The sequence below is a fragment of the Eriocheir sinensis genome, chromosome 12 (assembly GCF_024679095.1).
Source record: "Eriocheir sinensis breed Jianghai 21 chromosome 12, ASM2467909v1, whole genome shotgun sequence".
Lineage (NCBI taxonomy): Eukaryota > Metazoa > Arthropoda > Malacostraca > Decapoda > Varunidae > Eriocheir > Eriocheir sinensis.
In genome coordinates this window covers 15,311,588-15,324,366 of record NC_066520.1, presented here as the reverse complement: position 1 = coordinate 15,324,366, position 12,779 = coordinate 15,311,588, and the positions used below count along the sequence as shown (strand labels likewise).

General features: G+C 44.6%; 1 protein-coding gene across 2 annotated transcripts in view; it reads left to right on the top strand.

Annotated features, from left to right (window-relative positions):
• The window catches only part of LOC126997483 (myotilin-like), a 196,446-nt gene that overhangs the window by 168,372 nt on the left and 15,295 nt on the right, over positions 1-12,779 (top strand). For both annotated transcript variants that reach the window (XM_050858587.1, XM_050858586.1), the window contains one exon: positions 10,923-11,055. In XM_050858587.1, coding sequence (XP_050714544.1) covers positions 10,923-11,055 — 133 coding nt within the window. The remainder of the gene's footprint in view (positions 1-10,922; positions 11,056-12,779) is intronic.

Below are 12,779 nucleotides of genomic sequence, written 5' to 3'. Positions count from 1 at the left end.
AAGGCATCGTGATAGGCAACTCTTGAGAGACTTTAATACTCGGAAAATCGGAGCGAAGAGGCGTCCAGATTGTTCGGGAGTTTTCTAATAAAGGAAATAAGGATCCGGTAACTTACGGGGGATGGAAGGAAGCGACAGATAGCTCGGAAAAGAGTCCTGTACACTGATAACTCTTGAGACGAAGGGAAGCCGTGTAATTATTAGCTTCAGAAGTGTTGCTGTGTTGAGCTTCTTGGACCGAGTTTTGAGTTGCAATCGTAGCTGGGAATTCGACTATGACTGGAAAACACTAATAAGGAGTCGAGAGAACCCTAAGAACCTTTTTTTTTACATGAAAGAAAAGGGCTCAAGGGCGAAAAAAAGACTGCAAAAAAAAAAAAAAAGCCCGCTACTCCCCGCTCCAATAAAAGATAAAAGTAAAGAGTAGCCAAAAGAGTAGTCAATTTCGGGTGGAGTAAATACAGTAAATACGAAGAAGAAGGACTTTGAAAATACATCATCCAACTCGCTGAAAAGACCACATCTCATTCGCACGAACGTCCCCTATTTCCTTCACCCATATATATATATATATATATATATATATATATATATATATATATATATATATATATATATATATATATATATATATATATATATATATATATATATATATATATATAGACACACACACACACACACACACACACACACACACACACACACACACACACACACACACACACACACACACACTTACTTTCCCCTCAGACACACACACACACACACTTTCCCCTCAGACACACTCACAGCACAGCACAACACAACACAATGACACACACTTACCCCCTCCAACATACAGTCATGCCTTCAACACGAGCGGAAATGAAGTGCTTTGTTAAGACTCCGTGCCTGATTGCATTCGTAGGAGCATTGGAGACGAGGCAGAACATGAGTCTTCCTGAACCTGAACCCGAATAAGCAAGTTGTTCCGAGGCTCCCGGCAGAGTATGTAGCCTGGGAGTGTTGCCGATCGTCTGTGCTGAGATACTCGAATTGAAACTCATGGACATATTCCCAAAACATTTCGGTTCCCAAGTACATACAATTGATAAGGCTTTCGTCGAGGTTGTATATGAGGCCCTTAGTAACATAGTGTACCAAGCGCCACATATAGAAAGACGCTTGCTACACTATGTTATTAGGGGCATATATTTCCATGGAGAGCCTTAAGACCGTGATGGTTGTTTGACTCTCATAAAGACCCGATTGATTTCCTATTCGGCCTTTGAAAATAGTTGTTTGTGAGAGGCAGAAGCGTCTAAGAATACGGGGGTGTTTTGATATCGTCCTGGATGTTACAAGGATCCCCGAGTTCTTGTTGGAGGTGAGGAACAAGTGTGAGGTCGAGCGAACATAGTGACTGTTAGTGAGGGACTTTTAGCTTCTTTGTTCTTTCTTTTATCCTCTGAATTTTTGGCTTTCTCTCTTTTAGCATAATGTAAGGTTGAGGTATGAAGAGTAAGTGTGGGGCTGAATGAACACTGCCTTTGTAGTAGTGACTGATGATGAAGGACTTTTAGTTTGTCAGTCATTCCTTGCATCCTTTAAATTTTTGCTCTCTCCCTTTAGCTGCTAACAAAATATAAGGTTGAGATCACAGAAAAGGACAACACTAAAGGAAGTCATGTAGGTAGGAGTAGCCTTTGAAATATTTTTAAGGTGTAGTTCATTTCGAAAGCAAATAAGTTAAAAAAAAACTGCATCACTCAAGTTTCATTTTTCTTGCCTGCCTTTGTCTTCCTTTTCCAAACCACATCATTATAACTATTTTTTTAATCTTTTCTCATCCCTTCCTTTCATTTATCACTTACACAACAACGAGGTCAAACTCCTGCGAGGTCATACCGGTGAGTCGTGTCTGTCTTGTTTCCTCAGCGCCATAGGTCAGCTAATTGATACGCAACTCAAAACCGTTCCTGTGTCGTAACTGTGTCGTAACCCCGCTGCACTCGACTTTCTACTCATGCTCATCCCTATACTGTCCAAACCCCTTATGCAAGAGTTAACCAGCATCTTCACTCTTTCATCCCTCACGCTGGTAAACTCTGGAACACTCTTCCTTCATCTGTATTTCCTCCTGCCTACAACTTAAACTCTTTCAAGAGGAGGGTATCAGGACACCTCTCCTCCCGAAACTGACCTATCTTTCGGCCACCTCTTTGGATTCTTTTTAGGAGCAGTGAGTAGCGGGCTTTTTTTTTTATTAATGTTTGTTTTTTTGTGTGCCCTTGAACTGTCTCCTTTGCTGTAAAAAAAAAAGAAAAAAAAACTCGGAATGGCCTGTCATCACGCTTTTTCTTCAAAACATCGTATAGCTACATGTTCCCGAAGCACCATTACTGCTCCTGATTCCTTAGAGGTCTTGCTTCAAAACTTTACATTGGCGTCCTTAATTTTCTATCCAGTATTTCCTAGTCCCATTACCTCCTTTATATTTTCCAGTTTTCGCGTTCCCCATGTTCTTTTTCGCGTTCCCCATGTTCTCCTTTTTCGCGTTCCCCATGTTCTCCTTTTTCGCGTTCCCCATGTTCTCCTTTTTCGCGTTCCCCATGTTCTCCTTTTTCGCGTTCCCCATGTTCTCCTTTTTCGCGTTCCCCATGTTCTCCTTTTTCGCGTTCCCCATGTTCTCCTTTTTCGCGTTCCCCATGTTCTCCTTTTTCGCGTTCCCCATGTTCTTTTTCGCGTTCCCCATGTTCTCCTTTTTCGCTTTCCCCATGTTCTCCTTTCATAGCATCATATCATATCCCATCTTTTCATATGTCTTCCTTTCCCTCCTCCCAACACAACCACCTAACTTCCTTTATGTATTAATTAACTATCTTGCCCTCCTCTTCCTCCCCTCCTCTACAATAACAACATTTATCGTATTCCATCTACTCTTCTCTTTATTTTTAACCCTCTTTCAAAACAACCATTCCACTGTTGTGTTTGTTTCCATCGCTTTCCTTTCCGCTACAACTGCATCGTTTCCCTTTTTCATTATTCATGCTTGCCATTGTCTATCAGTCCCCCACCACAGTCAAATAACGTCTTCCTTGTTTTTTACCCTCTCCAATTACTCCCCTTCATCATTTCCATAACAACTAGGTGCATATATTCCCACTCTCTTATCGTCTCTTCCTGTCTTTCACTTATCCCCACCATAATCGCCTGACGAACTGTTTTCATTTCTCTCTAAGTCTTTCCTCTTCGTTCTCATTTCAGTCACCCCGCTTCTTGTTTCTGCATTCACTCTTCTCCTCCTCCTCAATACACTTACCTCATTTACCGCATTGGATCTTTCCCCCTTTCTTCCTATTCCTCGTTTCTACCACCACTTCTTGTTCTCCCTATCCTTGCTTCTCTCCCTTTTCCTACTCTCCTGTTCCTAAAGTGAACGTCAATAACGGCAGGTTCTCTTCTAACTTTGGAACATTAAATTAGCCCATAAATTCCCAAGTACCTAATATATTTTCCTATTTTTTCAAGTCGAGTTGGTGAACGGTGAGCATGATAGTGATTACGGTGAGTTAATGTCGATGTGTTTGTTGTTTGTTGCTGTGTTGTGCTGTAGTGTAATGTACGGTGAAGCGTTCCTCTATACATCGATGAAAAGCCATATATATACCTATGTCGATTTGAAGTTCCGTAAATGCATATGTTTCCCGGTGGACAGACAGACAGACAGAGAGGTGGAGGCGGTGGCCGAGTGGTTAGCGTGAGGGCGTGGTGGGCCCGAGGACCTAGCGTGGACTATGTTTGTTTCTCTCTCTCTCTCTCTCTCTCTCTCTCTCTCTCTCTCTCTCTCTCTCTCTCTCTCTCTCTCTCTCTCTCTCTCTCTCTCTCTCTCTCTCTCTCTCTCTCTCTCTCTCTCATAAATAAATAAAAAATAGATATAAATAAACCAATTCGCTTTTCACCTTCAAAAAATAAAGGAAGGGAAAACAACAGCAACAGGAAGAGCAGGAAGAGCAGGGGAGAGAGAGAGAGAGAGAGAGAGAGAGAGAGAGAGAGAGAGAGAGAGAGAGAGAGAGAGAGAGAGAGAGAGAGAGAGAGAGAGAGAGAGAGCGAGAGATAGAGAGAGCACATTCAGAAACCTCAAGGGTTACCCGGATGCAGCGGGTTTAGGTCACCGAGGACTAGATACACGAGGAGGAGGTGGAGGAAGAGGAGGAGGAGTGTATCACCAGGCCCGGGAGGAAGCCAAACATTTGTTACTTGTCGTGGCAGTAAATTGTGGAGGTGCAAAGGTTGGCACGGAAGGATTTTTGTGAAACATTTATTGGTCAGCGGCGCGTTCAGGCTCACAAGTTACTTCTGGTGGTCGCGAGGGTTGGGAGCGACGGTGTTCAGCTTTATGGGGCCTCAACGCAGTACTGGAGGACACGTGATTGGGGAGAGAGACGTAGATACACTGCCCCCACCCTCACACACAACCACTCACTCAAATATTTTTCTTTTTTACGTTCTGGCCTATAGCGCTTGTGGGATTTCTTTAGAGCCCCGTGTTTATAGTGGCGCCATTTATTTTTGCTCATGCTGCCTCCCGGGGCTCATTCTTGATTCAATTGGACAGCTCCTCTTGAGTCCGGGTTGATAGGTGGTCTTCAGGACAGCATGTGGGTAGTCTTAGGCCACCCAGCCGTGACTGAAAAATCCCAGTTGGTAGCGGCGTATTCGAACCCGCAACTTCCAGAACGCAGGACCCGCACGCTAACCACTCAGCCACCGCCTCCCCTTACATACACACACAAACACAAACACATGCAATCCTTTAACTACATCCCGAAATCACGGACTCTGCCTTAATTTTCTCGTCTACCTTGCCATCTTTGCACGTAAGGTCGATCTCCCACCCGCCTGCGTCGATGCTAACTAATTCTCAGGCCGTTTTAAGGAGTCTTCATTGTGAGATGTCCGTAAGTACATAGACACCATCCCCCCCATGCATCATCCTACCTTTGTGCGATATCGGCAGTGGCAGGTCCTCTTTAAAAGTGAATTATTTTTCTTTTTTCATCAGGGAAAGTCACTCGTGCGGAATCCATCTCCTGGAATAAAGCACTTGTCTGGAGGCGCCGGAAGCGTGTCGCGGCGCGGAGACAGCCAATCGCGGCCGTCATAAATAGCCTGTTCTTTGTGCGTCGCGGGAAGAGGCAAGTGATTCACGGCCGCCGCTTGATAAACTTGCGCGCGTGTTTGATAGTGCGAAGCGAATGTTGGCTGTCAGGCGTCAAGTGGAAGGAGTAAAAAAACAAAAAAACAAAATAGATGCAGCAGCCATGACCATTAAAAAGGAAAGTTGATTATATCCTTTTTTTCGCCACGGGGACTTTGATGCTTTGCGACTCTTTGATTTCCTTGTTTTCTCGGTAATTTTGATTTTTTTGGTCGCCTCTACAATTTTTACCTTTCTGTGTTCCACTTACCGTCCCTTGAATTAAGATCAGATCACATTTAATATTGATATCTTTCAGTGCGTGGATCAAAATGTGGTCCACAGCCTTTTCCCCAATAAAAAAAAAATTGTGAGACAACGTTTCAAAGCCAATTAAACACTGCAACAATGTTCATATAACATCATTACTGTTAGCTTAGTATTGAGGCTAAATGGAATTGGTTAACTTAGTGACCTTTACTTCAAATATATATTTTTGTCTGTCACACAATAGCTTATGACCCCTTAAAGACAAGGGAAAGACGAGGGTAGAGTCCCATATCTTATAGCTCTTAGTGGCCATATTTTGTCTCCTGTTTTTGTTCCCCTTGAGATGCTTCCATTGCTATAAAAAAAGCACAGGGAATAAGTCTCACCTGTCCTCGGTGTGAGGATGGTGGCCGGCCTTGGCGACACTGACATAGGACGTCCTCAGCCTCCTGTGCTGCTGACGGTCACGTAAACGAGGCCCGTGTCAGGGTTGCGTAGAGAGTATTCCTTCACATTAAAATATAGTTGATGCTCGACGTTGACTACCGCTACATAAATATTAATGAACTTTTTCAGAATCCCTTGCAAATGTTCATGAATTTTTTGTCTGATATTGTCTAGCAAAGCCACAAATATAATATTAAAACGCTAGCATGTTATTACTATTTCAATATATGTGCGTGTGTGTGTGTGTGTGTGTGTGTGTGTGTGTGTGTGTGTGTGTGTGTGTGTGTGTGTGTGTGTGTGTGTGTGTATTCGTGTATTTTTGGCCATGGGGGGAGCGAGAGAGCTTATCCATCTCCCGCGTTACTGCTGCTTTCCGGGTTAACAGCCGTGCGCGCCGCAGGTGTGATGAGATCCAGGGCTCCGTGATGGCGGCACTTCACTCCCGGGTACGCCAGGCGAGGCCCCGTGATGCAGACACCGCCGCGGCAAAGGTACCCAAAAAGTCCCCGTGGCTGGCGTGACGCGGGGGCCATCTCGGGGAAGGTACGAGGGCGCGTGATACCCGCCGTGGCCGTCCTGGTGATTACAACGGCGACAACAGCGGCTGAGCAGTTAACAATGGATAGGAATTCGCGGGAAGGTCGATGTGAATGGACTGTGGATAAACTCAAACAACAGCTCAGTGACTTTAGAGTGGCTCGAACCTGAAGACTCCTAATAAACACACACACACACACACACACACACACACACACACACACACGTTTATCAAAAGTGTACGCAGCCACCATAAAACGTCAAGAAAGGCACAAATCACATCACCAAGTACCGGCGGCGCCACACAAGCTCCACCGCACGCAGCAGCAGCAGCCGGCGTCTATTCGGTAACGTTTGTTGTTCGTCTAATTTCTCGGCCTGACGGAGTGCTCGCAAGGCTTCAAAAGTACAGCGGCTTAAAGACTTACTGGAGTGTGTAACAGCTGTTTATAATGTATTCTTGGGGGGGAAGAGGAGGAGGAGGAGGAGGAGGATTAGAGATAGGAGGAGAAAAGAGGAGGAGGAGGAGGAGGAGGAGGAGGAGGAGGAGGAGAAGGAGAAGGAGGAGGATCAGAGAGAGGAGGAGGGAGAGGGAAAAATGTTGTCTTTCGTTTACTTCGTTTCTTCATCATGATGTCTGTTTTCTGCTAGTCTTTCTGCTGCATGTATTTCCTTATTATCAGCGTAATTGGACCTTTCAGTCGTTTGTATCTTGTATCCAAATTATAAAGCAAACTTCTATCACTGTTTTCCTCCGTATCTGGTATCCATTTGCGGCACGTCCTAAACACCTACTGGATATTAATGTCCCTTTATTAGTAGTTCAACGATTATACAGACTCCGGCAGGCCACGCATTATTTTTCTTCCCATTATACTTTACCTTCAAATGGATTCCTCTTGAACGCCTCGATCTTCAATACTCTTATGTTCATTCAAGCTGGGGTTTGATTGACTTCCAAAGCATTATTCATATACATTCTCTTAACCAATATTTTCGTACATACTTTGCCAAACAGATTAACTATTATCCTCGTAGTTGTAAAAGCTTATGTGCTACTTACTACAATATATTACTTTGCTGCTAATGTTTTCTCTTCCATCCCTGCAGCATTCGGTAGCTACTCTGCATTCTCTTTGTTCTCATGAATCGCGAAGAACGAAACTTACAAAGGGTGAATGTTTCCCGTCCGCAACAAGTAATCCGTCTTCAGCGTAACCGTCTCTGCGCGAACATTGATTAATTTTATCCAGCATCTCTTGTTTCCTCAAATAATTTATCCTCATAACTTTACGTATATATTCATGAGCCGCATTTTGAAGTCATCTACCAATTTCTTTCACACACGGCTTTATGAATTGCACAGGCTCCTTTGCTCTGGGAAATTTTCGTTGATTTACATTTATGATTTCTGAGTCTTTCCCACCACCAACCTCTTTGCATACTTCATGTGCCCCAGGTATTTCCTCCTTTGCTCTGGATTTCCACCTTCATTTCTGTTGCCTTCCGTTCCCTCTCGCTCTCCTGCACCCTTTTCACACCACCTGCTCCGTCGCCACTCATTGATCCCCTCCACATCACGAACGGCTCCTCTCCTCACCGTAATTTAGATCGTTCCATAAGATGTCTAATTTACACACTAATCCTTCTTGATTCCTCGGTTACCTCTCCCTTTAGTGCTTATTCACAAAATCGTCTTTACTTTCGCTTCAGTCATCAGTCATTATTAGTCATCATAATCGTCATCGTCATCGTCGTCATTGTCAACCATCGCTGCTTCGCTCCCACATTGCGAGACATAAACGTTTTCCAATTTTTCCACTCTTCTCTTCACGCACGCGGTTTTCTTTTTCCTTGTTCGGACATTAAATATATTCCTTTCCTGACTCAGCTTTCCTTAGCTGCCCTTTCCTCGACTGTCGTTCTCGTGGCCTCACCGTCTGCAATTTACCACTTCAGTGCGCTACAATATGGCTCACGTCCGTCCCTTCATCTCAGTGTTAGTCATGATGAATAAGTTGCTTTGTCTGCGGTGCATAATTCATTTCTCGTGTGAGTAAAATACTTAACATCGTTCTCACCATCCCACCTGTGAGCTCTTACAAGATTTTTCAAGGTTTCTCTTCCATAAATCAGAAATGACATCATAAACTCAACATAGTGTTTTCCAGTTATTAAAAGGAGTGGGAACGTAAATGTACTCATATCAATCAAATTCAGATGCTTTATAGACCACTTTGCTTCCAACAAGGAAAAAATGAAGAGTGAAAAAAAGGGCCGTTTTGCTTTCGGTTGCCATGCTGGCTGGTGATTGCAGTATTTCGCTCACGAGGTCTGAAGCAGCTGATGTTGTTGTTGCTGGCTCATGGTGTAGAGATTTGGCATTTAGTGTGAGTTACAAGTGTTGCGTTGTTACCGTATTCTTCTTTTCACTAACGACGTGCAAATGTTGTGTGTGTCTTGATTCCTGGTGTCTGAGCAAGGTACTCGCACAGCTTAACTGGTCGGCATGCAGCAGGAAGGGACGTGAAAACTTTGCTTCCGCGGCACCTAACACCGGCCGCCGGCATGGAGCAGCGAGGGAGGTGAACACTTTGCTGCAGCAGCACACGGTGACGGTCCCCGCGGGGTCGGGATGGCAGTTGATGTTTTGTGCCATGAAAACCCAACAAAGAAAATATTGAAATAATATTTTCCAAAAGTTCGGTCACCCACGCGACAAGCAGCCCCGGTTTTTGCAAAAAAATTGAGGATATATGTTGCAGCCGTACACAGCCCGCGGAAATAAAAAAAAAATATTTGTTGTTCAAATCGCTACGATATTTAATTTTATGGTTTCTCGTTCTGGGAATAAAAACGAGACTCTTTTCACATGTAGAAACAATTGAGTGTTCAGCCGGTGAACACACGCAAAAAGTCTTACTTTTGAAATCGACTTTGTTTATTATCCTTTTTCATCGAAACTGTTGGCTGCGTGCCGAGGCAGAAACTAGACAAAGTAAGCGAACCTCTAAAGAGTGGATGTTTAATGTGTATTTGTGGTGTGTGTGTGTGTGTGTGTGTGTGTGTGTGTGTGTGTGTGTGTGTGTGTGTGTTTGTGTTTGTGTCTGTGTATCTGTGTGTATAGATAGATATATAGATAAACTGAGTGACTGATTAATTGACAAATTAACAGACTGAAAGGTAGGTAGGTGGTAAAAAGAGATAAATAAGCATTGATAAATAGATGGATAAACATCAAACATTGGGTAAGAAATAAAAAAAGAAGTATCACGTATCACATTACCCGAAAATAAGACTGGTGAACAAAAATCAAGTAATGAAAGGCGAGAGGAACAAGTATCGTGACGCAGGTGAAAGTGATGTGAGTGTGGCGCGAGGGAACGAAGGAACGAGGTGCGGAGGTATGCCAAGGTGAGGAGGTGCATGAGAGGAAGAGGAGGAGGGACGGCATAGTGCAGGTAAAGAGCGAGTTAATTGTCCTCAGCACTAATGGTACCCTTGGCGTGATGAATGTATTGCCAGCGTGATCGAGATGTGATTGGAATGTCTGCAGAAGAGTCAGATCCCTTTAAACATTATACACCTGTGGCTGAGCAGTGGGCTATTTCGGTTTCCTTATAAGCTAAAAATTCCTGAGGGTAATTTGAATAAGATGAAAAGGAAGAGCTGTGGTGTGTGGAGAACCGTGCCGATGGAAAGAATGAAAGGAAGGAAGGAGTGAGTAAAGGAGGAGAATTAGGGAAGATAAAGAGAGGAAGGGAGAGGGAACAGCGCCTAGTAAAAGAAGGCGAAGAGGGAAGCCGAGGAGAATGCAAATCCGATAAGTTGTTGGCGAGCGTTGTGTAGTATTGAAAATGAGGGCTAGTTTATTATTCCGCCATTACCATTACTCTCTCTCTCTCTCTCTCTCTCTCTCTCTCTCTCTCTCTCTCTCTCTCTCTCTCTCTCTCTCTCTCTCTCTCTCTCTCTCTCTCTCTCTCTCTCTCTCTCTCTCTCTCTCTCTCTCTCTCTCTCTCTCTCTCTCTCTCTCTCTCTCTCTCTCTCTCTCTCTCTCTCTCTCTCTCTCTCTCTCTCTCTCTCTCTCTCTCTCTCTCTCTCTCTCTCTCTCTCTCTCTCTCTCTCTCTCTCTCTCTCTCTCTCTCACACACACACACACACACACACACACACACACACACACACACACACACACACATCGGTAAATTCCTTCCCTTTACATTTTCATCTCTCGCTCCCCTCCCTTTGTCCTTTTTCATAGCTTCACCCTTTACAAGATCTACATACAGGCGCCCACTTTCGCCCAGGTTATCTCCCCCATAAAGCTTTTCTTCCTCCCGCCCCCTTCACCACACGTTCCCCTCACTACTCGTCCCCCTTCTCTACACGTTCCCCTCATCACACGTTCCTCTCACCACTCGTTCCCCTTCTCTACACGTCCCCCTCACCACTCCTCGCTCTCACCTCTCACTCTTCTCGCTCCCAGATACTGCACAGCCACGAGACGGACGACTGGACGCTGCAGATCCAGTACACTCAGCCCAGGGACGCCGGGGCCTACAAGTGCCAGGTGAACTCCGACCCCAAGATTGTGAGGAATGTGTACCTCACTGTTACAGGTACGTGTGTGTGTGCGTGTGTGGAATGGGGAGTGGGGGGGAGGCTTGGGTGTGTGTGTGTGTGTGTAAGCAAGACGTGCGACAATTGAAATCAGAGTAGGTGATGCGTATTGGCGACTCGATCAGTATTCCACGTTGCCTCTCAGCGTGTATCCCCATGATGAGGTATTCTCCTCGGCGCCGCACCAACACCCGGCAGCCTATACAGTGCCAGCATCGAGGGAGGTTCGCCGGCTGCCTAGGTTCACGGGTGTTGATGCCTGCACCGCCACCAACACCCGAAAGGCAGAGGCACAACACTAAACCGAGTAAATCCCGTGTATGTGTGTGTCACTGCATCAATTTGTGGATGAATGCGTGAATATGTATGGATTTTTAGATTGTTTGGAGTTAATGGGTCGTATTATGAGACATTTCCCCGGCCAAGAACACATATTTGACAAGGCTTTCGTAGGAGCTGTGGGCATTTCCAGGGGTAGTTTTATGACCCTGGTGGTAGTCTGACCCGTCTTCTGTACCATGAACCTAAAGAAACACGCATTAGAACCCGATTGATCCTCTCTTTGACCTTTAGAAATTGCTGATGTGATATGGCAACGTGTCTTGTAATACCAGCCAATGTGTTTCTTTTTATTTCCTCAACCCAAAAATATATTTCATGTCCGCAGACCAGATGTTAATGTTCCTGCACAGCAATCTTGTTTAGCTCCCCTTTCCTTATTAGTATGCGGCATAAAGTAGCAGTGCCATTTACTTCCCGTGGCATTGAGAGTCTTTACTGCCTGACGTCTCTAATTACCTCAAGACTATCCGGCGCCCCGTCCCCAAGGCCACCCGCCACTCCGCCACCGACAGTAATATCATTATAACAAATTAATTCCCGGCTATCGGTGCGTCTCATAAGCTCGCACGCCCTGACCTAATTCCCGCAGCTGGCAGGCCGTGACAGGTCGTTCAATTACCTGGAATCAACGATCATCACGACCCACCTGTTTCAGTATTCATTGGCAAGGTGCTCGTGGCTCGTTTATGGAAATGGTACCCGGCGATTACCTCCAAAGCCAACCCATCGAACTAAGGCTGAGTTGTGCTGGTGCCGCTGCTGCTCCGCCACGCTTTATGTTCCTCTTCGTCGTGAGTTAGGGCGGCGGTGTTCGTCTTGAGTCATGTTCGTGCGCTTCATCATTGTGTCGGTGTTCGTCGTGTGTTGTGTTGCTGCTCATTATCGTTACTTATTTTTTTGTGCGCTCCTCGTCGCGACTTATTTTTTTCTGCAGGTCCATTCATTATACGTCGAGATACTGCTGTTTATAATGAGTCGTGTTGGCGTTAGTATTTGCACGTACTGACTAATTGACTTCATTGCTGCAACAACAACAACAACAACAACAACAACAACAACAACAACTACAACTACAACTACAACTACTAATAATAATACAACTACTACTACTACTACTACTACTACTACTACTACTACTACTACTACTACTACTAATAATAATAATAATAATAATAATAATAATAATAATAATAATAATAATAATAATAATAATAATAATAATAATAATAATAATAATAACACCACCACCACCACCATTCAGAGTTTCAATACAAAAACCATAATGAGGCCACACAGCTGCTTCTTGTTATCCGCGCTGCGTCCACTTTTGTTTCCGTCACCGAGTTTCCCGTTGCCTTGAGCGAGAGAAGTCGGGCGAAGC